This window comes from Lithohypha guttulata (assembly GCF_036872675.1).
Source record: "Lithohypha guttulata strain CCFEE 5908 chromosome Unknown scaffold_3, whole genome shotgun sequence".
Lineage (NCBI taxonomy): Eukaryota > Fungi > Ascomycota > Eurotiomycetes > Chaetothyriales > Trichomeriaceae > Lithohypha > Lithohypha guttulata.
Window position 1 is genome coordinate 1,683,103 of NW_027042752.1, and position 26,029 is coordinate 1,709,131.

General features: G+C 49.0%; 9 protein-coding genes across 9 annotated transcripts; 5 read left to right on the plus strand and 4 right to left on the minus strand.

Moving 5' to 3' along the window:
• Window positions 1-1,172: 1,172 nt before the first annotated feature.
• Window positions 1,173-1,571, plus strand: LTR64_004388 (uncharacterized protein; the record flags this gene model as incomplete). Its single annotated transcript, XM_064898735.1, has 3 exons — window positions 1,173-1,273; window positions 1,321-1,492; window positions 1,539-1,571. The coding sequence occupies 3 exons, from the start codon at window positions 1,173-1,175 to the stop codon at window positions 1,569-1,571; spliced, it is 306 nt and encodes a 101-aa protein (XP_064754692.1).
• Window positions 1,572-1,594: 23 nt separating this feature from the next.
• YPT35 (PX domain-containing protein ypt35) lies at window positions 1,595-2,333 on the minus strand (the record flags this gene model as incomplete). The annotated part of the gene is made up of 2 exons (XM_064898736.1): window positions 1,595-2,198; window positions 2,305-2,333. 2 exons carry the CDS (start codon window positions 2,331-2,333, stop codon window positions 1,595-1,597), a joined length of 633 nt encoding a protein of 210 aa, XP_064754693.1.
• A 2,465-nt stretch (window positions 2,334-4,798) lies between these two features.
• LTR64_004390 (uncharacterized protein) lies at window positions 4,799-7,297 on the plus strand (the record flags this gene model as incomplete). Its single annotated transcript, XM_064898737.1, has 1 exon — window positions 4,799-7,297. The coding sequence occupies one exon, from the start codon at window positions 4,799-4,801 to the stop codon at window positions 7,295-7,297; it is 2,499 nt and encodes an 832-aa protein (XP_064754694.1).
• A 2,728-nt stretch (window positions 7,298-10,025) lies between these two features.
• On the plus strand, window positions 10,026-13,194 carry LTR64_004391 (uncharacterized protein; the record flags this gene model as incomplete). Its single annotated transcript, XM_064898738.1, has 2 exons — window positions 10,026-10,410; window positions 10,457-13,194. 2 exons carry the CDS (start codon window positions 10,026-10,028, stop codon window positions 13,192-13,194), a joined length of 3,123 nt encoding a protein of 1,040 aa, XP_064754695.1.
• A 345-nt stretch (window positions 13,195-13,539) lies between these two features.
• On the plus strand, window positions 13,540-14,436 carry rpl15 (60S ribosomal protein L15; the record flags this gene model as incomplete). The annotated part of the gene is made up of 4 exons (XM_064898739.1): window positions 13,540-13,626; window positions 13,766-13,922; window positions 13,993-14,219; window positions 14,296-14,436. The coding sequence occupies 4 exons, from the start codon at window positions 13,540-13,542 to the stop codon at window positions 14,434-14,436; spliced, it is 612 nt and encodes a 203-aa protein (XP_064754696.1).
• Window positions 14,437-15,197: 761 nt separating this feature from the next.
• Window positions 15,198-16,124, plus strand: LTR64_004393 (uncharacterized protein; the record flags this gene model as incomplete). The annotated part of the gene is made up of 1 exon (XM_064898740.1): window positions 15,198-16,124. The coding sequence occupies one exon, from the start codon at window positions 15,198-15,200 to the stop codon at window positions 16,122-16,124; it is 927 nt and encodes a 308-aa protein (XP_064754697.1).
• A 679-nt stretch (window positions 16,125-16,803) lies between these two features.
• Window positions 16,804-19,848, minus strand: LTR64_004394 (uncharacterized protein; the record flags this gene model as incomplete). Its single annotated transcript, XM_064898741.1, has 2 exons — window positions 16,804-17,169; window positions 17,221-19,848. The coding sequence occupies 2 exons, from the start codon at window positions 19,846-19,848 to the stop codon at window positions 16,804-16,806; spliced, it is 2,994 nt and encodes a 997-aa protein (XP_064754698.1).
• A 969-nt stretch (window positions 19,849-20,817) lies between these two features.
• On the minus strand, window positions 20,818-22,373 carry LTR64_004395 (uncharacterized protein; the record flags this gene model as incomplete). Its single annotated transcript, XM_064898742.1, has 2 exons — window positions 20,818-22,017; window positions 22,065-22,373. The coding sequence occupies 2 exons, from the start codon at window positions 22,371-22,373 to the stop codon at window positions 20,818-20,820; spliced, it is 1,509 nt and encodes a 502-aa protein (XP_064754699.1).
• A 1,007-nt stretch (window positions 22,374-23,380) lies between these two features.
• Window positions 23,381-24,139, minus strand: RPB7 (DNA-directed RNA polymerase II subunit; the record flags this gene model as incomplete). Its single annotated transcript, XM_064898743.1, has 3 exons — window positions 23,381-23,390; window positions 23,448-23,617; window positions 23,891-24,139. The coding sequence occupies 3 exons, from the start codon at window positions 24,137-24,139 to the stop codon at window positions 23,381-23,383; spliced, it is 429 nt and encodes a 142-aa protein (XP_064754700.1).
• Between the last annotated feature and the right edge of the window lie 1,890 nt (window positions 24,140-26,029).

A 26,029-nucleotide genomic window follows, 5' to 3' on the forward strand; every position in this document is an offset into this window, starting at 1 on the left:
GCGTTCGATGCGAAGCGAAGCAAGGAATATGCATGCACCAGAAACACGTTTCGAATCACTCAGGGGTCGAGCGAATGTGAATACGGCTTGGCGATGATCTGTCTTAGGTATTAAGGACAAGGACGAAAACTGGTTGCGATAATAACGGCTTGACGCCAATCAGAACAAGAAACGAAGTTGAGGGAAGGAGCGACTGTGAGACCTGAATGCGACAAAGCAGTGAAGGTGCTCATGGTGAATGCACGCAGAGCTGCTGGAGATTTCTAGTGCCACACGAGTGTATCCACGCCGTGTGATAGCTTCACTTATCTCGATGCGTGGGGCTGCGATAGTGGCCCAGCGGCACGTCTTATCCCAATAGAGCGTCGACACTGTTCCCTTCACGGTGCACTAGTCTAACGCTTTGGGAAAGTGTGTTTTTATGGAGTAGATGAAGTTTACTCCGCGCCTATCGAGCAGTCCTGGGAGCGATACAAATTAAAGTCGCTGCGCTTCAATACAGTTCCTTGGAGTTGTCGTACATGGGGAAATCTCTGTACGCTATCTCACAAGGAATCGGGTACCTTCTTACCGCTACGACAAATCACGGGAGCGCAATCGAGCAACTGAGCAACGTGCTGCAACGTGCCGTTACGCAGCATATTTGATCGTTTGGATCACTGTTTTCGACATTGCGGTGCGAGAGGCTGCTATAAGAATGGCGACGTTCGAGGATAAAAGCATGGAGAGAACTAAATATTGATATGAAACTCACAAAAGTCAGAAAGACCCTAAGTGGAGTCTGTGCTGATCCTTTACAGCCACAGCTGTGGCTGTAAGATTTCTCGAGCTTTTAGTGCTTGCATATTTCACAAATGAGGGTACGTGAAGTGGTGACGTAAATATGTCGAGTCCGACACAAGTACCTCATGCATGTCTCCGTAGACAATATCAGAGAGCTAATGCCTGGTTCATGTCACGGGTTGTGCATACTGTAGATGCTGAGATACTGGAGATTTTCAACGAAGTTATCCCAATCTAGATCAAGTGCAGAGTTCACTACACAATATCGGCATCTTGGGTTCACCGCCGTCAGGATGGTGAAGAGTAAGGAGGATGTCATCGAGTAAGTACGAAAACTGGTGTGGTCGATTGGCTGACAAACCCCGAGGGACTTCAACAAAACGGTCAACATGACAGCGGAAGAATTAGAAGAGTGGTTGAAAGGTGACAAATCTCAGGGTACCGGCTGGAGCAAGTCTGATGGCTCGGGAGAGAGTATCGGCCACGAGAGGTAAGTGGTTACCTTGGAACACTACATAAACAGCTAAGGTCGTGCAGTGGCCGTAAAATTGTGGAAATCCTGAAGAAGAATCCCAAAAAAGATTCTTCGAAATATACCGACGAAGATGTGCAACATATGAGGAGAGTAGCCGCTTATAACAAACGGCATCTTGCTCAAGAAGAAAAGGCGAAACAAGACACCAACTCACGATCCTATAAGTCCTTGAAGGTGTGTACTCCACAGTTATACAAACTCCCTGTTAATCTTCTCCTAGAATTGGGGCCATGATGCGCAAAAGTCGGCATAGTGAACTAGACTTTGTGAGCTGCTTCAGTCGTTCGAGTTTTCGAAAATAAAATCCTTGATGATGATAGAACTGGCATACTGTGGGGAAAGCATAACGCAGTTGAGGAAGTAAGACAGTCCTTGTCTACGCTTCTCAAGGAACTTCGCCTTGAACTTATACACGGCGCTCTTTGGTGGCAGCAGAGGCAGAGACTTGGTTGTAGAGTCCGGAAATGCTTTGAGTAGCTTGCTCCGTAGCTCATGGAATTCAGAGTACCGTTTTCGTATGGTCATAGGACTCCCATCCAGAGTCTCGACTTTACAGATCCAAACGACGTAAGCCCCTATACCAACACTGTTCGCCTGAACGATAACATGGTCGTCGATTGTAATTGACCTTGCCCAAAGTTGGCTATGTGCTTGAGTATCTGCTTCGGTGTTGTCCTTCAAGGTAATTGCTGGTAAAGGTTCAATCGACGCTATGGTTGAGTGTGTTCGAGAGCGGTGTCGCATCCAGTAAGGAGGCGAGTTCTGGGACGAGAAACGTTTGAGAGAGTCATTCTCCTTGCCGTCTTGGTTGTTGCCAGTCCCGAGCTGTGACGGTGGCGTGTCTTCGTCCATCCATCGATAGGTGAAGCGTTGGTCAAAGCTGGCTGACAAGAATCACAGCTTGTCTTGGCGTGGTTCTGGGTACTCTGCTGCACGGGAGATAAACTACCATTGCGACGGAAGATAAAATCTGGCACAAGCTATACCAAATGTTGTTCTTCCGGAGTGCCGTCATCAAGTTGGTTGCTAGTGCTTGTAGGAATGTCTTCCACTAGTCATAGGTTGAACCGCAAACGAGGGCAATTCTGACCTCTGATGACGGCGACAAGGCATACTATTGCGGCCATAGTTCGAGGGATGGGTCAACCATCGAGTCGAGAAGTAATTGCCGCACTTAACAGCACACTCACCACATCATTCGTGGCAAATATACACGAGTATCGGAGTAGTGGAATCTAGCATGTCTTTTCGTGGATCTGGCTCGACCAATATACCATGCCAATACCGAGTGGCTGATACCAAGCTCTACAGAACGACAGGGAATACGAGGACAACAAGAAATGGCTGCCGAAATTGAGTCAAGTTGCGGGATGTAGTAATAGTAGACCACAACCGCTCCGTCTGGTCCAACTATTCCATTCTCTTTCTGCCTCTTCACGGACAGCAGATCCGTAAACCAACTCTACCTCGTAATTTCTGTGAAGTTTCATCGCCACATTCCAATCCATAACACCCAGCATTGAGGGATTGATAAACCTTTACGAGTGTGTAGCAACGCATGGATTTCACTAGTAACGGAGCCCAAGCCCCGTAGTAGAGCACTAACCTTCGCTGGCGGCGATCTCGCATGCAGACTCGCGGGATATGATTGGAGAGAGCTGAACGAAGTCCACATCAACTTGACTTTTTTCGATGCTTCACAGATCCACGATAATTCATCTGCTGCATGTCTCATGCTCAACGCGTCGTCTTTATGTGGTTCAACACTCGGGACGAAAGCTTGCCACTGCGGGTTGAGTAATTCTATCACGCAAGGTGTGCATGAACGACCAACCACTTCGCGTGAATGGAGGCGTGAATATCGAAGCAGCTGTTCTAGGCTTGAGGCTGGGCCAATTTCCATGAGCTTCGTAGATCCACAGCACGGAGTTGAGTATCGGTGGCATGCGCCTAGTCCAGTATATCACATCTGGGAGTCGCCGTCGAGTATGTGTGCCACCTTCCTGCCTCATCTCAGTAATAATATTGTATTGTCTTCATCATTTTTTTTTGTCAAATTTCGCTTCTTGAGTCGACTTTCGAACAGCAATCAACAAAATAGCATACAATATTTGCATTAGCTTCGTAGGTAAGAACTTGTCTCCTTATCAGGTAGGGGATTGAGCACTGACATTTATCCAGAACACATCAACAGCACTTCGTCATGTATTCTTCGATCCTTTCCTTTGCAGCCGTGTCTGCTATCTTCCGTCTTGCTTCTTCACAACAAATCGACCCCAACAGCGTTGCCCTTTCCACTCGAGCATCGTGGTGTACCTCCCAAGTCATACAATGTCCATTGATATGCACACAAGAGACGGATGGATCTGCCACTACATTGTCAAACACATGCGACCCTGCCAGTCTTGCTTATAGCTGCGTGTGTGATAACGGCTCGTCCCCCAATATCAGCGAGTATTCACAAACAATACCATATTTCGAATGCACTGAGTACGGCAACCAGTGCGTCCAGAACTGCGGCATGAACAACAATCAATGTGCCTCTGCTTGTCGACAGAACAACCCTTGTGGTGCACAAAACCCAACTCGAGTTAATGTAACATCAACCACGTCTGGAGCTGCTTCTGCCACTGGCAGCGGCTCTTCAGGATCAGGCAGCGCGGTCTATACTGGATTCGGAGCTGCTGCGACCTCATCAGGCTCAAGCGCATCGAGCAGCAGTAGTAGCAGCAGCAGCAGCTCCTCCTCTTCCTCAGGTGCTAGCACTCTTCTGGTTGACGTGGGTAGGCTATACGGTTTGGGTTTAGTGACTGCTGGTATCCTCACAGGCTTTGCAATTCTCCTCTAAGAGGACGTTGCCAAATATGAGCAGGAAACTGGTAGTGGTTGTATAATCGCAGAAGCAAGGTTGTACAGCACTAGACGGACTATTTTTTCTTTCTTTCAATAGTATTAAGCACGGCGTACTGGATTTTTGAGGCATCGACAGAGCACTACTCAGACACTGCTCTTATCTAATACTAATTGTCCACTTCGCTTCTGAAACATATAATTCGTGTTGCCTGCTTAGGTTCTGCCTTCCACGTCCTCGTAGTTTGCATGCTTTGGGATTTGCCACACGTTGTACTTGGCGAAGGTAAGATCGACTTATTTACTTTTCATACAGCACCCGTGGTCGAGATCAGCAATTCTATAGAGTCAGCATCGTTTTCTCAACCGTCCAAGACTGATTCTCGTCTCGAAGTGAGGTCGAACACCTGCTCAGACACTGATTCGCAGATTTCGCGTGGAGATCCAAAAGAGGCTAGAAGTAAACAAATGGCCCGATTCGGAACCAATCAACGCGGTCCTCTACGATCGCAGGTCTCTGTATCCTCTTTTTTGTTGTTGCATTGACCCGACGATTTTGCCAAAGAGCAACATCGATACATGTTTGTATATTCATGTTGCGCGTAGTCTTCCTGCCCAACCAACGCCGACATGGCTGCACTTGCATCAGCAGCACCTGTTCCGGCCTATGCTTACTCCATACAATCACGACCACATGCGCGTGCCCTTCGACCCAGTGCCTCAAATCGTTCGAGAGCTTACCAAGTACGACCGGCTGAGAAGCTCAAACAGCATTACAACCGACCCTCTGACAGTTCGGACGACGAAGATCTTGCGCCGATCAAGCTGAGCGCAGAGGCACAAGCTATCCTTGGTGAGGAACAATCGCAAGCTCAGCAGAACAAGGAGAATATCGAGCTTGAGCAACAAGAGCTCCAAGCAGACCATTACGAAGAACCACTGCACCACCATCATATATCAGCACACATTCCGGATGGCAGCCCTGTATTACGTGCTTACAGGCCATCACCCCCAGTTGTGCTTGTACGCGACGGCTCATTTGCCTACAAAGTTCATGACAAGAGCAGGACTTTTGGCATGCTCGACCATGAATCCAAGACGCCTGCGCCGCGTCTTCGCAAGATACGTGTTAGCGGATCTCGTAGTCAAACAAAATCACCATCTTCAGCAGGAGCTACTACGGAACAACAGACTCACATTGAGCCCGACGAAGAGCGAAGTTCCGAGGACATTGAACGTGATCTAAGTGCTGTACAGGTCGCTGAGACAGCGGATCATGAGCCTCATACTGTGGCACGACCAAGGAAAGCGAAAGAAAATGGTGCACATAGCACAGTGAGGACACACAAAATGGGCACTGGCACTTTGCTTAGGGGTGCAGTGCGCAGAGGAGTTTTTCGCAGGCAGAGCGACGACGAAGATTCGCATCTGGCGTACAAAGAGTCAGTGGCTGCTAGTCCTGAGATGCAACGAGGACGGAGAGCTCAGGTTGAGCTCGATAACAAGCCAGATGATCTTTTGTTTGATTACGAGAGTCCCAAGTCGAGAACGCAGGAGAGTCCCGTAGCGGTCAGCAACCATGGATCTGGTCGAAGGTCGGCATCTCCTGCAAGCCAACAGTCTGCAAAGCCTGCCTCCCCGAGAAGGCCGGTCTCACTTGCCACATCCATTGGCAGACGTTTTCCAACTCCAGCTCTAGATGAAGCAGTATCTTCGAAATCATCAGGCTCGAACAGACCAATATTCAGAATCCCTTCACTACCACCATCACATATCAGCAACGAGCAGGAGAACGAGCCACCGCCCACTTTCAAAAGAGGAAAGCCTGCAGCTACTCATCTGGAAATACACGAAGACAACATGAACAAGATCGAAAACAAACAGCAGAAAGAAGAATTGGTTTCCGGAAGCTCACCTCAAAGACAGATGCTAGCTGTACGTTCTAACAACACGCCTCATAGACCTGCGCCTCCACCACCACCAAAGATGTCCTTAGTGGAAGCAGCGACGTCGAATGCTGGAAATAGTCGAGCCAAGAAATCAGTACACTATGTCTTGAATGGGCGTACCTATCGTAGATTGGATTGTATTGGCAGAGGTGGATCTTCTCGAGTCTTCAGAATCATGGCAGAAAATTACAAGATATTTGCTCTAAAAAGAGTGAACCTGGAAGAGGCTGATATGGCATCGATTGCAGGATTCAAAGGAGAGATCGAGTTGCTGAAGAAACTTGAGAACGTGGAAAGGGTGATTAGGTTATTCGACTACGAGGTTAACGAGGAAAAAGGCGTCTTGAGTGTCATGATGGAGCTAGGGGAGACCGACTTCAACAAGATGCTAAACGACCAACTCAAGAACGAGAACTCGAACTTCGACATCACCTTTACACGCCATTACTGGAAAGAAATGCTTGAATGTGTTCGAGCTATACACGACCACGACATCGTACATTCCGACCTCAAGCCAGCGAATTTCCTGCTTGTCAAAGGCCAGTTGAAACTGATCGACTTTGGCATCGCCAATGCCATTCAGGAGAACACGGTCAATGTGCATCGCGAGAACCAGATAGGCACTCCCAATTATATGTCGCCTGAGTCACTGGTGTGCCATGCTCCTATCGCTGGACAGGCAACCAACGTCAAGATTCTGAAACTCGGCAAGCCAAGCGACATTTGGTCCCTAGGATGCATTCTATACCAGATGACATATGGACAACCACCTTTCGCACATATCCCGAAGGCGTTCGAACGCGTCATGGCAATACCAAATCCAAAGGTAGAAATACAGTTTCCCTCCACTGGCATAGGCGGCTCAGTGGTACCATTTGGATTGATCAAGACACTGAAGAGATGTCTTCAACGCGATCAAGCTCTCAGACCAACGATCAAAGAACTGCTGTCCAACGCAGACCCATTCCTCAATCCTGTGGCGATCAGCCCTGATATGCTAGGCAGAGTGATCGGCAATGTGATCAACCATTGTCGAAAGAGAGAGGAGAGTTACAGGCAGTCAGGTGAGCTGGGTAACCCGCGAGTTAGCTGTCTTCCAAGGGACGAGGACATGCGGAACTGGCCTCAAGCGTTCTACGACAAATTGAGGCAGGCTCAGGAGGAGGGTACGGCATGGTGACATGCACCGCAAGACAAGCATTACAGTTTCGGTGTCTTCGGCTGTTTCTTGGTTGCGTTCTAGCGTTTTTAGCAGAGGTGTTACCTTCCTTTGTATATGTAGACACTTGAGCATCTAATCCGTACCACTATCCTCAACACTCTTTTCGTCCAATCTGCGTAAAACCTGGCATTACACCGCGAGCTCGTCAGGATTATGCCAAGGTCTGAGGAAAACAAAGACTGACATGGCATAGTGGGTATGCTCCCGAAAGCGGCTGAGGATCTGTGGATTGCAAGACTGGAGCAATATGGGCTCTTCTCCAGGAAATGAGAAGAACTCCTGAAATGAGAACAGACTTCTTTGGATGGTAAAAAGAATCTGCGGTCGATCGTAAAAGGACAAAATGCGCCGACATTCAATCACCAGCACGCTTGGCCAAGACGCGAGGCTAAGGCGCTTCTGCCTGGTACGAATTGTTCTCTTGCCTTATTCCTCGCGAATGTGGTTAAAGTGGGTTGTAGAAGCACAAAAGCACGGTTGTGATTTCCTCCTGTGAAGAGACAACAATATACCTGCAGATTTGCGGCAATCGCAATAGAATGCTTCAGTCACTTGGTCGGTCAGCCATGATCAATTCCGCAATCTCCATCATCCACTCTGACTCACAGCTCGGGCTTTACAGATTCACCACCACAGCATAAATCCGTGCTCCACTGTCGCACTAAAGTGGAGGCTCTTTGTTCTTGACATGGTCATGTCATTGGTAAGACGTGATGATGCCTTTGAGACAATGGGGATGAGGTGCATTGTACGAAACTCAACGGGTCTGAGATCTGCGAATGAAGCACCGCATGACGGGTGATCGTGTTGGATTCGGCTCCGCTGCGATCGAGTAATCAGCGGAGCTGTCTTTGGTAGATCTGTCCGCGTCAGCAAGACGTGTATGTATATATTTGCGCCTTGTGCCTTTGTACGCCTCGTGCCTCGTCAGCTCTAGTCTTTCCAAGGATATTACGGATATCAATTAGAAAGCTTGCGTGCCTGCGTGCTTGCGTGTATACTACTATTTATCTTTTGAAGTCAAGTGGTATAACAATCCCACTCTTCTATCTAATATGTCCACGATGCCGGCAATGTCGTCGAGGACAAATTCGTGGTCGTCGGTCTCCTCGACTTCCTCCTCAGTGGCACCAGCAACAACAAGCTACGTTTGCTACGACTTGGAGTTCCGCGCAACCCAGATCCTCACTTCTCTCGCTCAGAATCCTTCCGACCTATCGACACTCGATCTAATATCACCTAACATCAAAGTTGAGCACGGCGATCAGGCACCAGTCTATTCTATCGAACGGTATATTTCACGTTTCACCATTGCAGGAGCGCAACATCCGGACCTAAAGTTAGAAATTAAGGAGGCGTGTGTGGACGAGATCCAGAGAAAAGTCTGGGTTAGAAGCGAAATCTCAGGATTGCCAGATGATGTGGTAAAGGAGAGGATTGACATGTTATCATTCAACAACCACGGGATTCTAGTGGGAAGCATTGACCACCAGAAGGTCAAAAGACGGTGGTAGCTAAGATGCAGACAACACATTTTCGACGTCGGTTAGACCAACCAGCTAGCAGTCTGACTTACCAATAAGGACAGGATGGGTTGAGCTTGTACCAGTCTGATTGAAAGCCACAGCAGGTGCATCAAGATCTGTGTTATCAAGCAGCAGGAAACGACAGCAGACCGAGGTTCCTGATCTGCTGCAACATCACAGGTTCTTACCGGGTCAGGGAGATGCATGAGCTCCAACAGGCATATCAGGGCGCTCGCTGCGACATCTGGAGCACGAAGACGTTTCGTGGAGTTCATTGCGGTAGCGGAAACCCAGCTACCGACGAGTAAAGGTTCAGCCACCGTCCACGACAATTTACTCAATATGGTATTGTTAACGTGAAAGCAGACAGAAGGACGTATGATTGGCGATGAGCAAAACACGAGCCAGGGATCCGACACACTCCTAAGCTGGTCAGGAAAGAGAGAAAGGGGTCTTGTTGTCATTTGAGTGGTGTAGTAATTGATGGCGAAGGTATTTATTTCCCTGGCTGTCCACAAGTACCGCGTGGAGGATGATTGACTGCAGAGTGGTACCTGATCAACCACCGAGCCACGTGCTAACGGCCTCTGCTACGACTCCAAACGATGGAGCGGATTAATAACGCGCTAGTTCTCGTGTGGCTGGAGCACACTTGATGCAGGAGCTAAGAATTGTTGAGGCGGCGATAAGGCCAACAGCATAAAGAAGTAATAATCGATAGGTATACCATACATTATTGCAAGGACTGTCCGTACATGGAGTTTTAAGCTGAAGTAGATTGGATGAAATGAGTGAAGCAGGAATAATCACAACCTCTCTTGGAACGAATGATATGGTGATTGGTATCGCAGGAAAGGATTTGGAGGCTCTTATCTGCATGGAAAGTGACGTTCGCCGTGGCTGCCGAAACTCTCAAGGGAGCCGGTCAAGATTAGCACGATTTGGAGCCGCTATGCTGCAGGAACGCTCTGACCGCGCATCTGCATGCCACTCGCTTGCAACTTTTTTTCGTCCGACTACCTGGCCTTGCCCTATGTTTGTCCGGGTGGGTAGCCGGCGCTGTGGTTTAGAAAAATTGTCTAGATTGTAGCCACAGGCTTCTGCTTCTTCACCCTTCGTCCTAGTGAAGGTACCTTCCTGGCAGGGTCTACGATTCAGCCATGGTTGTTGTTGACCACCATGAATATCTTTCCGAGGAGGAAAAGCGGTTGAGAGACGATCGTGAGCGAAAGAAGTACTGGAAACGATGGGGCTGCTATACTGCTGAGCGTCAGTGGGCTACTGTCAGAGAAGACTACTCGCACGACGGAGATGCTTGGAGTCACTTCTCGCACGACCAAGCTCGGTCAAGAGCCTTCAGGTGGGGCGAGGATGGCATAGCTGGTGTCTGTGACACTCACGGCTACCAGCATGTTACCTTTGCATTCTGGAACGAGCAAGACCCTTTCCTCAAGGAGCGGCTGTTCGGGCTGAGCAACCCTCAAGGAAACCATGGCGAGTCGATCAAGGAAGCTCATTTCCACGTTGATAACACTCCTACGCATTGTAAGTTTCCGAAGAGCGGTCAGACGTACAGACTGACTCTTTGCAGCCTATATGAAATACCTATACAAACTACCACAACGTTCGTTTCCGTATGAAGACTTAATCACCGAGAATGGAAGACGTGGCCGGATGGAGAAAGAATACAACATTGTTGACACGGACGCGTTCAAGGACAATCGCTATTTTGACATTTTTATTGAGACAGCCAAAGAGACGGACGACCCGGAGGAACTACTCTTTCGAGTAACTGCGTACAACAGAGGTCCTGAAGCTGCTCCCTTACACATCATTCCCCATGTCACCTTCAGGAATACCTGGACCTGGGGCTGGGAACATGAAAGCAAGAAGCCCAGCATGCGAATGGTAGGGCCCATGACAGCTCAGACCAAACATCACAAGCTAGGCACAAGGTTCTTCCAGCTCTCTCCTTCTCCCGGCTGTGGGCCGGATGCTGAGGACGTCCAACCCCAACTAATGTTCACCGAGAACGACACTAATCTGCAAGGACTATATGGAGTACAAAACAAAACTCCGTACGTCAAAGATGCTTTTCATCGCTGGATAGTTGACGAAGAAAAGGGTGCCATCAATCCCAGATGTACAGGCACCAAATGTGCAGCCTGGTACGATTTTGGCAATGGTCAAGGTGTGCCACCAGGAGAGTGTGCTGTCGTCCGGTTTCGTCTATCACGTAAATATGACGGCTATCTTAACGAGGAACTGCTGGACGATATCATTGAACAAAGACGGCAGGAAGCGGACGAGTTCTACTACCGCATAAGTCCACTACCTATGGCAGATGATTTGCGCAATATTCAACGACAGGCTCTTTCTGGTATGCTGTGGTGCAAGCAGCATTATCTCTTCGTCTGGGATCAATGGGCAAACGGAGACCCGAATATGATGCCCCCACCTGAATCTCGCAAGAACATTCGAAACAAGGAATGGAAACACATGTTCCTGGACGATATCTTGTCTATGCCTGACTCCTGGGAATACCCCTTCTTCGCTGCTTGGGACTCCGCCTTCCACTGTATACCACTGGCGATGATCGATCCAGAATTTGCAAAGAAACAGCTGGACCTCTTCACTAGAGAGTGGTATATGCATCCTAATGGCCAGTTGCCTGCTTATGAATGGAACTTTGGCGATGTCAATCCTCCTGTCCATGCTTGGGCGACCTTCAGGACATTCAAGATAGAGCGAAAGATGTATGGTCGACAAGATCTTGATTTCTTGGAGAGAGTCTTCCAGAAACTTCTTATCAACTTCACCTGGTGGGTAAACAGGAAAGATGCTGATGGCAAGAACGTTTTCGAAGGCGGCTTCTTAGGTCTAGACAATATTGGGTTGTTCAACAGATCCGAACCTTTGCCCACTGGCGGTGTCCTGGAACAAGCAGACAGCACTGGTTGGATGGCCTTCTACTGTTTGTGCATGTTGAATATGGCCCTGGAACTTGCCAAGCATCGAAGAACATACGAAGACATTGCATCGAAGTTCTTCGAGCATTTCATCCTCATCTCGGATGCCATGACTTTCCGAGCTGGTGGAAAAGAAAAGAGTTTGTGGAATGAGGAAGATGGCTTCTACTACGACGCTATCTCCTGGGGAGGCCCTTGGACTCAGCAGTTACCGGTACGATCGTTGGTCGGATTGATTCCTCTGTACGCCACTTTGACCATTGAGCCCGAAATGATCAATAAATTGCCCAACTTCAAGCGAAGAATGAACTGGTTCATCGAGAATAGACATGATGTTGCGGAGCGGAACATGGCTTCGATGCGAAAACGAGGCAAAGACGAGCGATTGCTGCTCTCACTTGTCAACAAAGATCGTCTCGAAAAATTGCTGGGATACATGCTCAAAGAAACAGAATTCCTGTCACCTCATGGCATTCGAAGTTTATCAAAGTACCACGAGGATCACCCTTACAAGATGGATGTGAACGGCCAAGAGTTCAAAGTCAGCTACGTGCCTGGAGATTCCGACTCAGGCTTGTTTGGTGGCAACTCAAATTGGCGTGGTCCGATCTGGATGGCGGTCAATTTCTTGCTTATCGAGTCCCTGCTCCGTTTCTACATGTTCTACGGAAACACCCTGCAAGTAGAGTGTCCGACTGGGTCTGGGGATTATATGCACCTTGGTCATGTTGCGGAAGAATTACAGCATCGACTGCAACATCTATTTGTTCGTGACGAGGAGGGTCGCCGTGCTGTCAATGCAGGAAACGACACGTTGGACTTTGATCCGCATTGGCGAGATTACATGTGGTTTCATGAGTTCTTCGACGGAGACACAGGTCGTGGTCTTGGAGCCACTCACCAAACTGGCTGGACTGGCCTGATTGCGAAGATGATTCACGACACTGGCATCAATTGTCGTCTACCGCAGACTCCACGAACTCCAGGCACTGCTGCCGCACACTACTTCGACGATGTCTACTCAGCCAGGTCGATGACCAGGAGAAACACTGGCTTGTCGACTCCAGGACCTACAGGTCCAAGGATGCGGCGTTCGTCGACCTCTCGATCACTAGGCAATCATTCAGCAGTCAATGGAGCTTACGTCGGCAGCACTAATGGTGATGGTGACAACTCAGGTTACTTTGGTAGACACACAGAAAGCGATCCCTTCGGCGAAGAAGAGAGGCTGGAGCGAAAGAGGCAACAAAGTGAAGCTGACAGTCATACGGACAACTACATTGCCGAGCACTTGCACAGAGTGCAACTGGGTGATCCAGCGGCTGTGTATGAGGATGAGTTTGAGGCACAACTAGACTAAGGAGCATGGATGATAGACGATAGACCCTAGAGTAGACTGATGACCCAGAGTGATGTTTGTGCCACTGATAATGATTATCTTCAGCTTCTTAGAATAGCGTTTCCAAGACCCCACACATGGTTGATGCCTGAATGTAAGGTTTCGAAACTCGAATTACTCAACTAGTCCTGGATTGGCTAGTCGAAAGCGGCCTTGGCACTCACCCACAAGTTGCAGGTCACTCCTTCCGCATCGAACTTTTTGATCGCAGCCAGTGTCTGATTGTCATTTCTTGCTTCAGCCGGCACAAAGTCAAGGTAATTATTGTCGCCAGTCTTCTCTGACAGCTCGACTAATTAGACCAAGATGGGTGCCTACAAGTACGTCGAAGAACTTCACAAGAAGAAGCAATCCGATGTCCTGCGATTCCTCCTACGAGTTCGCTGCTGGGAGGTGAGATAATTTCCACAACACACGAAAGAGATGCCTTGAGGTTTGATCGCATGACCAAACTGGTGGTTACACTTTCAATGTGGCACTTTTGTGTCTTGCTATACACTCGTTGAACATTTGCTGAGAGTGCATAATATAGCTCCGACAACTGAACGTTATTCACCGCGCCAGCCGACCCTCTCGACCAGACAAGGCACGAAGACTGGGCTACAAAGCCAAGCAGGGCTATGTGATCTACAGAGTCCGTGTCCGACGAGGTGGCCGAAAGCGACCTGCTCCAAAGGGTGCCACATACGGTATGTTCTTCCAAGAAGTGGGAGGAAAGGTGGGAAGAGAGAGCTTTTGCTGATTGTGCATGTTGAACAGGCAAACCAACCAACCAGGGTATCAACCAGCTGAAGTACCAAAGATCTCTACGATCTACTGCCGAAGAACGAGTCGGTCGACGATGCGCCAACTTGCGAGTCCTCAACTCATACTGGATCAACCAAGACTCAACGTACAAGTACTTCGAGGTTATCCTTGTTGATCCTCAACACAAGGCGATCCGACGAGACCCGAGAATCAACTGGATCGTCAACCCTGTTCACAAGGTATGTTTGATACCGCTAACCTCCGTTCGAGGAGAGCAAGCTAGGTTAAAGACGATTCCGCTGACGCAAAGACTAGCACCGAGAATCCCGTGGTCTTACCGCTACTGGCAAGAAGTCGAGAGGTCTTGGAAAGGGTCACGGTTACAATCACACCACGGCTGGACGAAGAAAGACTTGGAAGAGACACAACACTCTCAGCCTGTGGAGATACCGGTGAGCGTGATGCTGCCACCGTTAGGGGCTATCCTGTCGAGAGTGGATATTGCTCACAAGCACTCCTATACACAAACACCGGAGTCGAGATCCAGAGTCTTGGAAGGTTTGACCAGATTGTCTATATGGCTAGGTGTTGCCTGTGGGAAGGCTGCCACAATCTCTCCAGTATGTTGACATGCATCGCGTGAAGACCAATCTCGCTGCTCAAGCCGGTAGACAGCATGCAGTCCACGAAACCGATGTGCATATGCAGTATATGCGTTGATTTCTTGTTGCAGAAATCGAATGATACCAATCAAAGAAGCAATCTGACAAAACCGTTATTTAAACAGTGTGCTTGTATTGAGTAGTTTCTTAAAGTCGTCCTTGCTTGCCGTGTTGTCAGGGAAGTTGTGGTAGATTTCGGATCTTTTGACCGAGATCCAGCACTATGATACTGTTCATATGGAGTCGAAAGCATACACGATAGCGACCAGGTTCTGAAACGATCCTCGACCGTAGCTACCGCACAACGATTCAAGAATGCAAAAGAAAGTCTTCACACTGCTCACAGGACAACACTCGTTCATCCCTATGCTCACTTGTTTCACAAACGGATTCATACCGACCTATACGGTACTAACCCAACCACACAGTGGAAGTACTGGCAGTACTTAAACCTGCTTAGAGGAGCATAAACCTCTATATGCTGTCAATATTGTCTACTTGAGCTGAACTGCGCTGAGTAAATTGCTCACATACGTTATTGAAAGATCCGCAACGATGAGTCTACCAACTATCAGGCCATCGAGGTCTCTCACGATACATCCGGAACCACTGACACCATCTGCCTTCTCTGCCTTTGGAACAGTGATTACGGCTCCATTGAAAAGCGATCTGACGAGCTATCCTCAGACAGTACCAGATCCAGCATATCCTAACCACCAGCCGAAGCCTGTCATGGCTAACCAGTCAACAGCATTAAAGACATCTCCTATCTCGCCTTTGACCAACAATTACCCTACCAGGACCACATCCACTACAACTCAAGCACAACCTGGGGCAGGGTTGATGAGCATCTTCTCCTCTTTTCCACGGCAGAACGTATATTTCAGCAGGGACCTGTCCCCAGGAAAGAACTCTCAATCCCCAAAGGCCACAACAAGCCTCAGATTGAAACTCGGCATTCTCGAGCGTCATCCCTACACGACTCAAACATTCTGTCCATTCAATTACTCTACTACCGCTCCTCCACCGTCCTCATCCTCATATACCAATACCCAACATCCCAACCCCGACCACACATACATCCTCGTCATCGTCGCACCAACCCTCATCCTCCCCTCCCACAACCCACCTAACCCTCCCGACCTGGCCAAGCTCCGCGCCTTCCTCGCACCACTCAACGACTCAACAGGCACAACATCCAACATCGCAGTAACCTACGCGCCAGGAACATGGCACGCGCCCATGATCGTCTTGGGAAGTCGCAGGGTGGATTTCCTGGTCACGCAATTTGCGAACGGGGTGGCTGGGGACGATTGTCAGGAGGTGTTGGTTGGGAGTGGGCCGGATGAGAACGTGCTTAGGGAGGAAGAGAGGATGAAGCGAGGGAGCGAGGGGTTGGGGTTGGGAGAGGTGGAGGTTGATTTGGGGGGTTTAATGGGAGAGAAGGAGGATGGGTGGTGGGGCGGGAGAGCGAAGTTGTGATTCGACTCCAGCTACTCCGGTAGGGATAGTCTTCGTGTGGTTGGAGACGACTGGTGCCTACATCTCCCAAGCATGGAGGGTGCCCAGATGCTGTAATAAAAAAGCCTCGCATACATTGAGGGAGTCCGACAATCCTAATGCGTCGAAGACAAAGAGAGCCCCCAACAGCGGGCACAAAGTCATCGTCGACACCGAGAAGAACTATCAGGGATCTTTGACGCTGTCAAGCTTGACAATCTATCGCGGCTTCAACTATGAATAGTCAGGAACAAGTGGTGCTGTCTGCAAACGATACGTAACTTACTCATATTCACAACAAAACACGATCTAGCATATGAACAATTTTCAAATCATGAGGAAGAAGTGGTATCGAGAAGAGAGACAGTTGCTGGCTAATTTATACAAAATGCTAAGCTCACCACCAGACCCGCCCAGAAGCGTAGGCTCTTCTTGCCCTTTCTCCCATTTCGTTCCATGGACAAATCATCCCGCAGCCGGCGCTGAAAACACCATCATATGTATCGCTAGTCGTACCTACCTACCTATGTACTTTTTGGGTATCACTGCTCAAACCGTCAAACACCGCCTGTCAATCAGGCTTCCTCAGCCGTTCTTTCACATCATCCTTCATATAATTCTCAATCACACCCCAGAAGCGTCAATCGAACAATCATCTCTTCTATTTCCCATCCATAACCGTCCACCTCCACCCCCCAATCCCAACACCACCCGGTGCCGGCGTACTAGCTCCCATAAAAGTATTTCCAGCTCCATCTTCACCACTTTCTCCCTGATTCTGACCTGGCGGTATCTGTGGTTGAGGACTTGCATAGAAGTTATTGTTCATGTCGTAACTTGCCTCATTTGGTCGATTTTGTGTGCTGGAATTTGTTCCTGCTGTTTGAGCTGAGGTGGAGTCTGATGAGTTTTGCTGGGAGAAGAAACTGTTGGTGTTGGTGTTGCCGTTTGAGGGATCGCTGGACCAGAGAGAGGCCATTGGGTCGAGGTGGAGGTTTGCTGGTGCCATATATTGGTCCCATGCTTCCTATGGGGATGTTAGTAGTGTTCAATTCGAAGGGGTCTGAGATTCACATACCCAATCAATATTCATGCCTGAAGTTCCTGCACCGGAATTGGCGGTCCCGAATATTGTTTGTGGAAACATGCCGTTGCCAGCGCCGAACAGGCTGCCCCAGTCAGGGTCTTGTGGTGCTTGGTTGAACGTGTTATTCTGCATGTTACCTATTTGGTTGCTAGCCACGAAAGAATCTAGGACACTCTTGTCCCAGGCACCAGGTGTGGCGGCATTATTCGAAGCAGGTCCCATTTGCATCTGAGCTTGCTGTGCTATTTGAGCCGCTTGCATTGCCTGCGTGTTTGGCATGCCTCTTGCAGCGTTTCCTGCTTGTAGCATACCTAGAGTCATGGCAGCTGTCTGTTCGTCATCAACGCTCCTGCCTACACTAGATTGCAGACCAAGAGGTGGTGGCATGTTTGATTGTGCAGGTGACGAGAACGGTGTCTTGAGGTGGTAGAGCAGGACGTTGATCAGCTCGCTTGCTTTATAGGCCTCCATGCTGTAATCTCGCTGTGTCATCCATATGTCGCGACTTCGTTCCAGCGCACCAATGAGATCGTCACGTGTATATGGTGAGCCAGGCAGGTAGGCAGTATTGTCGGACGAGCTGACACTACCACGCCCTCCCGATGTACTCGAGGCAGGAGTTGCAGCACTACTGTTTGTGTTCGGCGTTGAGGCATCGTTTCCAGCTTCTCGGGCCTTCTCTTTCATCGAGTACAGATCCATACATATCAATGTGCCAGCTAAGAGATAGTCGTGGGCAACTAACGAGCTGACGTGACTCTGTAAATTCTTCATACGACCCATCAGTGGCCGATCCTGATTCTGCTGCGAAGTCAGGGCTTGAAACTCGAGCACCTGCATTGAAGATTCCAGACATGTCCTTCTGCTGAACATGTATCGATTTCCCGGCTTCGCAAGTCGGAGGTATCTTCTGTGTAACACGCACAATGCCTTGTGGTAGATGGTTGCGAGCCCGAAGCGCGCTGCTATCAGAGCTATGGGGGCGAGCTGCTGTTCTGACATAGGACGTACCTTCAGATGTACAGGAACGGTATCGTAGATGTCTCTTAGAGCCTTGTCGATCTTTAGGACTTCATCATAGCTCTTTCTATTGACTCCATTAATTTCCTCGAGTACTCTCCCAAATCCCAAAGACAATTTGCTCTTTCCAATCATGTATGATATAGGCGTGGCTTCGGTTTGCGGTCTTGGGGGAGGTAACGAGGTCGAGGTCTCGTCAAATTCATCGTCGTATATATTTCGTGGCAGATCTGTGTCTGAATCGCCTAACCTTACCATTGGTGGTAGAGCAACCTGGAACGAGAACAACAAATCTCCAGTCCTTATGAAACTCCAAACTCGCCGCCTCATTTCTCCCTGAAAAGGTGTCAAATCTGGGAAGAACTTCGAATCTCTGTGATATCCCATCCTCATCGATAACCGAACGATCATGCCCATCAAAACCCAAACACTACCCTCGCTATCGCGGTTGCTCGAGTATTCCGCATGTAAATGGAATATTAGAGCCTCGATGATAAAAGCATGTGGCTTCGTGTAATCCGCTGTGATCAAGCAGTGTGCCATATTCGTCCGGAAAGAGTTCGCCATGTCTTGACATTTGCCTCGAAATTCTGGCGGCTCATCACCCTCGCGCACGAAACTCTGCATGGCTAAGCGCATGATAGCAAACAGCATGCCAATCCAGACAATACTCGTCTTGCTCGGATCTTGCCAGTGTGACTGATATTGTCGCTGGAAACTCGGACCATGCAATATGTGGGTTGCAGGATCGTAACTGTTGAAATATCGGCCAACCAATATGTCGCTCATGTACTTGCTCGGCAGGGCTCTGAGAATTTCGTTCCTTGGAGGTGGTATGGTCGCGCCAAAGAGTAACGCTGGCCCAGCATCAACATCAACACCAGCATTCCGCCTCGTCTGAGCGATCTTCTCCATTTGTGCCTCATACTCTTTTCTGTGATTCATGAAATAGTTCTTCACCTCTCCAATCTCGTTCAAGAGCGCAGCCCAATGCGCCTCGCCAATGTAGAATGTCTTGTTGCGTTCCTGATCGACTTTCAGTACACCCAAGCTCTTTGTGACTCCATCTGTCTCGCTCTCGCCGTCACCTCCATCCCCATCGATATTGTTTGCATCGTTCATCATGCTATCATCCTCCCCAGCATCACGGTATTCGAGATTCGAGCCCAAAGTCCCGCTAGCACTTCCGACACTATTAGTAGCAGCATGAATAGCCTGTTGTGCAGCCGAAGTTCCTTGACTTGTGCTTCCGTTCGTCATCAGACTCAGAACCAATCCCTCCAACCTATCTATCCGATTCTGCATATCATCTGGCGCACCTCCACTACCAGCACTGCTACTCGTACCCTTCCTCTTCGTCGGTGGTGCAGCATAGGCGCATGAGTGTGCATCGCCTCGTTTTGTGCAGTTGTCGCAAGGACTTTGTCTGTTACATTTAAGTTTTCTGTGTCGACATGGACCGCATGAGAGAGGTATGCGATTACGCTTGCGCACGACACGATAGGGATCTGAGTTCAGACGAGTGGAAGGGCTGGCATTGTTTGAGTTGGCGGAGGGAGGGGTATCTTGCTGGTCCATCGACGAGTCTTCGTTCTGCATGGTAGCGACAGGACGGGAGAGGAATGTTGGGAACGTGTTCAATCTTGCAAGGGCTCGTCGAGCTTGAGATAGTCGAGCCTGGGGTTCACCGCCGTAGTTCCCTAGATACTCGGTGATTACTATGCAACACGCTCCAACGCTATGAAGCAAGGAGCGGTTCAGGACAGTTGCGAACACACAAGCGCTCACTCAGGAATAAAACGTTCTTGTCTTGGTTGATGAATGACTATGGGAAGTAGTGTTACATCAACTTTCAATGATATGTACGAAGGGAAGATGAGCAGACCGCGACAACCAAGAGAAGCACTCAAAGCAACACCAAGAGAAAGTCAGTTATTGTGAAGGGACTATGAAAGAGCATTGGAAGTAGTGTTCCGAGTCGTCGATGCCAAGGTTGGCTTGCTAACGTAAAGGAAGCTGGGATGCATTCTACCTTCTGCTTGTTGCTGCTCTCCTCAGTCTGTGTTGGGGCGGAGCACACCTAGCAACGTCATTGCCTCAGAGCCTGTTCGCCTGGCCCCTCCAAACCAATAATGCGGATATCAGATTCAATTTCACCTGGACCAGGTCAGTGCGATTTTTCGTTCGAAACTCTCGAGCCCAACAGCCAGGCAGAACAGTTTTTGACAGAGGAATGACTCATGATACGCGACTAGCACAATGATAGCTTGGATCAACAACCTATGCGGGTGGCCTAAAGTTGCAAGCTCGGTGCCATGGACCATTATCTCCGTTAGGTCCGATCTTAATGTGGCAGTGATAAGGGATAATTTCTTTCAGAAATCCAGACCATTGACGGACTTTCTGTCAAATATGATGATTTTAGCTATACAAGTACTATCGGCATCGCCTGGCCCGTCTCTTGGTGTTCTTGTGGCAAGCAGCAAAGGAATAGCATGTTTTCCTTCGGGATGAAACCATGGAGCTCGTATGTTTGTGAGTCAAGATACTCTTCGTCTCATACGACACTTAGAAGTCCCAAAAGCTCTTGTCTGCATCACGACGACCACGCGGGCCACCTCCCCGAGCCGTTTGTTGCTTCTGTGTAATACTGTCGTCACTCTCTTGCCATCGACTGGCGACATTCGTGCGTGTGTTCTGCGACTTGGTAGCGAGTGGTCGCTGCTCTTCTTCTTCATCAGGAAATACGGGGTCAGCATACAGCTTGTTTGCGGCTTCTGTCCTCGCAATAATCCTCCTTGGACCTGGTGTTGGCTCATCTGTAAAGTCGAAGTGCGCATTGGCATCCTTTCGGGGCTTTGGCACATTCGGTTGGTAGACAGGGGTACCGTTGTCTTGGAACTCGAAGTGAGCCTCTGCATCCTTACGAGCTTTTCCAGGTTGCTGGGTTTGAGAGTCAGCCTGAGGTTGCTCATCCCCATAGCTGAAGTGAACAACATCTTGATCTCTGGTCTTCTGCTTCACCTTCTCTGGTGTAACAAAATCTTCGAAATCCCACTGTGGGACATGCTGACCTTTCTTGATAGAGCGACCGGGCATATCAGAACGAATTGGGATATCTCGTGGCTTTGTGTTTTCGTCCCGATGCTGGAAATGGTCGTTATCGTTAGCATCACCAATATCGAAGTGATTGTACCGTGCAGGATTGGTTTTATATATTTTTGGTTCCTTTGAAGGTGCTTCATCTTCGTCGAAGATACGAGACTGCTGATACTTCTGGTGGCCTGCACCTTTCGGAGCTACAACATTACTCTTGACGACCTTCTTCGGAGAACCACTGAGACCAGTCGGTTGGTAGTCCTCGTGTCCGGCAGCAAACAAGTCACTCATCTCTCGTGGGGGTGGTTTATGTGATTCTCGAGGAGCCACTGGATTCGGGGCAGAATACCGATCCTCTTCCGGGACCTTTGACAGATCAAGGCTGGCGTGCGGGTCTCGAATGTACTTCTTGGTTGGGCTGGTACTGCGGTCATTACCATTTGTAGATCTATTATCTCTTCCTCGTGGACTCAGGGTTGGGGCTGGGTTGACCGCGTTAGCTGTACTTGTGCTGGCAGTAACCATCTTGATCTGCTCTTTGCCATCATAAACAGGCCAGTTCCTCCCTCTTGTACCAATGACCTCGGCCTGCTTGAGCAAATCCCCTTGATCCCAACTAAGCCGTATCTGAGTAATCTTGTCGTCCTGGTTGAAGTGTACGAAGTGTGTCTGCTATTGTCAGCTTTGGGCTCATTAACAAGCACTCGGCAACTCACTATCGGTAGAACAGCAACTTTGTCAATGATAAAGGTGTCGAGACCAGGCAAATATGCTCCTCCACTCGAGACGAAGACCAGAGTAGTCTCGACAACGAGTGCAACTGCAGTCAAACCCTCCACTCCACTGATGGGGTTTTCGCTCTTCTTCCTAACCACATTCTGACCCTGTTCATGCAAATGCTGAATTATCCTGCTGCCTCCTGCAAAGCTGGTGAGGGTGGTCACATATTGCAACGTTGCATTGTCTGCCAAAGCCGCAGGTGTAGGACTCTGGAGAAATTTCTCGTAGACCGCTTGTAAACCCATCTTCGCAATGGGATGCACAATATATTTCCGTGTCCGGAGAACTTGTTCGGGTATGCAGAAATCTTGATGCTACGAATGTTTGTTGTTGGTGTAAACAATCGCAGGAGCGGGTAGGTGTGGAGTTGCATGCAAGAGCAGGGATCCCGCAAAGTTTCAGCCCGCAGCTGCAGGGGTGAAATCTTCCGCGATTGAAGGTTTAACAAGGTAAGCGCGTCTCACGCGCCATTGCCAACATACAGTACAGTACGACTCGAGTGAGCTAAAGAGTCTTCATTTGGTCAGAATGACCCACGATCACCACGATATGAGCTTTGCGATCAACATGCAACAGGTAATTCGTGGTAGACCTGCTATCTATGGACTTGGCAATGGTAGAGACGCTCAGTGTATTCGGTTCACGCTCGTGGTTAAAGATGACCTCCCCATAACCGTTTCCATGGGCCAGAGACGTGCTGGTGCATAAAAACAAGGCTGTAAGGCTGGTTGATGGGCAAACAACGGTAGCACGTCACACAAGCTGAAAGGATAGATAACTAGCAATAATACCGCTAATGCAAAGCATCAATCGAAATGGCAAGACAACTTTCCAAACTCTGACGATGCTATAGTCAACTGTGTCGAAAACAAGTCTTTTCCTCCTGCCTCTTGTGCTAAAATGTGACGCCGCACAGGATCGTTCCGATGCCTCAAAGGACAATTGTGACTGTTTGCTTTCACTTCCAAACCTGGCTTCAGCTTGTCAAACTCGTGACCATAATCAGCTGCAATTCTGAATTTCTCGTGATTTCAGCTCGAAGCCACCGAAGTTTCCTAATGCTTTTTGACCGGATATACGGAGGTGGCTTATCGGGTAGTAGCGGTATGCTCTTTTCAATGTCCTTGCAAGAGGAACAAATAGTCTGGGCAGTCCGATCTGATCGACGAGGGGCTGGTAACGTCTTTGTGATATTTGTAGTGGCTCCAAGATACGTCTCTGCTTCTTAGATCTCAACAGGCCTGCTCGCGGGTTATATGGGCCTAGAAATGTATATTAGTGACTGCTCTTGCTGCGGAGAGCCCATCGAAGCAACATACCCGAACCATCCAGCAGACATCTTGCCAATGCCAAACAGCTGATTGACATCGGTTCGCAGACCCATGAGCTGCACCCGAACCGCACTGCCCTTCTCAATAATCGCTCCGTCCGTACCAACGTACTGGACCGGAGTCGCATCGGGGTTATATTTGAACCCTGCAGGTAAGTGCTACAACTCGTTAGGTCCTTGCACATTTCAGCACTCTCTTTCCAGGTAACTCACTATCCTCGAAACGAATACTACCAACGGTCCTGCTTCAACGAATACACCTTGATGATTGACGTTCATCACACTGCATTCAAGCTATTTGTCCATAGTCAGTCAACTTTTGCTCTTAAGCACTCTGTAGATTCCTGCCAGATGACTAGAGAGCAACGGCCTCGAAGCCGGCATGAATTCTTGCATGACCGCAGCGAAGGAAAGCCTCATGGATCGACTTACAGCTTCGCCCTTAAAAGGTTTCCATAAAATCGCGCGATACAATATCGTAAACTCTGCTATCCCAGTGCCAGGTCGCACTTTTCCTGCAGATATATTGTAGATATCCATGATACATATGATGTAGTATTCTCCGTTGCAACTCCCCTCCATATCATCATACAGTTTATCCGTCAGGAACTCGGCGATATTGTTTCCGAGAAACGAAGGGTGTAGCGAGATTTCGCGCTCGAGGTACTTGAGGAAGAACATCTTTTCGACGTGGAGAAAAGTGAGGGCAGGGAATCCTCGCTTGAGAAAGAAGAGGTATTATGTTCTAGGGTTTCGAAAAGGCGGAAGGCCTGCGATATGGCCTGTGCCTGTCTTTCACTTCAATTCATCGTCCTTCAGTCGTGCGTTGTCGCGTGGTCGCAATAGCAGTGAGATGGTCGCTTTGAACGTGGGTCTCCGTCTAAGGCCTAATGACTGGGAATACAGTTCAGAAAAAGATATGCGATGGCACATAGTTGTTGTCTACAAACTCGAATGTGATAGTAGTGATGCCTCAGGCAGATAGGGCTGTTGGCTCTTTAGCAGAGCGACAAGTAACAAACACTTTCGTCATCGAAGAACTACTCACGTACCAACCGTGGACGTATTGGGTTGAATTCATGAGAACTGAGGCGTCTCGTAATCTTGTATTGATCTACTGTACATTTTATCTATGTTTATCCAGCGAGTTTGTGTTTGTACCATCTCATCGTTTTCTATCTACAAAAAGAGCAATAACACCAAATTCCAAAAATCCGAGAATATTTGCAGTCGTGACCACCATGTGATCGTTCTCGTTGCCTTAGCCTCGCGGCTTGCGTTAAATCGTTCAAGTCGTGGTCGACGTCTCAGTCATTCATAATTTATGGCAGTGGCGGTGGCAGGGGTATAATCATATCGACAGCATTGAAGTGCTGCGATGGAGCAGGAAGAGGAAATGCGTCGATGCTCGTATCTCGTTGACGAGTAGTGGTGGGTATCGTGCGGCAGTAACATTCGAGGAAATCGGCAAAATGATTGACTCATGGTAGGTTTCTGTTTTGAACACAGAGGTGGACCAGTGCAGTGATGTTCAACACAACCTTTGTGGTTGCAGACCTGATCAGCGTCCCCAGAAGCGGTAAAGAAAGGCGCTAGGTGCTCGCCCTATCTTCCGTGCTTGTTGCTTGAACCAAATCTCTTAGAAAGTGCTTGCAGAGGGCTCACCTTTGCGAGTATATGCTGGACCCGGCCCGGCTTTGTTAATTTATTGTTCGAATCTGACTCGAGATTTGGACATTTGTCAGGCTCCGATGACCCATGTCCCAGGATAGGTTTCGATGTCACGATATCTGCTCCGGCATGTTCGGTGGTCCCAATAGTCCTTGCTGTCTCGGGTGCAACGCTGATCCGAAACCGACGCACACTATCGCTATCTGTATCTGATTGAGTGCTGTCTGTCATGAGGGGAGACTTGATGTAGAAATTGCGGCGAGCTCCTTGAACCACCTTCCAGCTACGAGGAAATACCCGCTTGATGAAGCCGCGCACACCGGTGTGGGCAGCATCGATCTTGGCATACTCTGCTTGACGTGTCTCCTCAGAAGTCCAGAAGACTTGCTCGGTAGAAACCACTTCCGGAGCCAGCTGTGAGGATGACCGGCGTGGCGTTATTCGTGGTCTATGTGTCACGTATTGGCAAAAATCTTCAGGAGATGTCTCGTAGTGACGTGACAGCCGTGGGTCGAGTTCAATATGGAAGGAAGGGAAACGAGGCTTGGGAAAGACATGGTCGTCACGAATCGAACTCGTCCGGGTCATAGTACTGAAAATCAGGCTTGGTGGAGTATTGGTACTTGCTCGGCTGTTCTCAGAGCCTGCTGAGGTGGCGCCTGACAAGGTTGAGTCCAGGGATGAGAATAGCTGGCAGCTACGGCGATGGAAAGTAGTAAGATCTGGTCGGCCAGGGGAGATTCCCTTTGTCCTTCTCGTGCTCATGCTGCTGATACGTCGAGGTATGACTGGGCGCCATGACCAATCTCCTGTTGGTGTAGAAGCGCCGTGTTCTGTCCGTCGTTGACATGTTTGGGGTTCAGGGACGTTTTCAATGCTGGGTCGAGATGACGTTGGTAC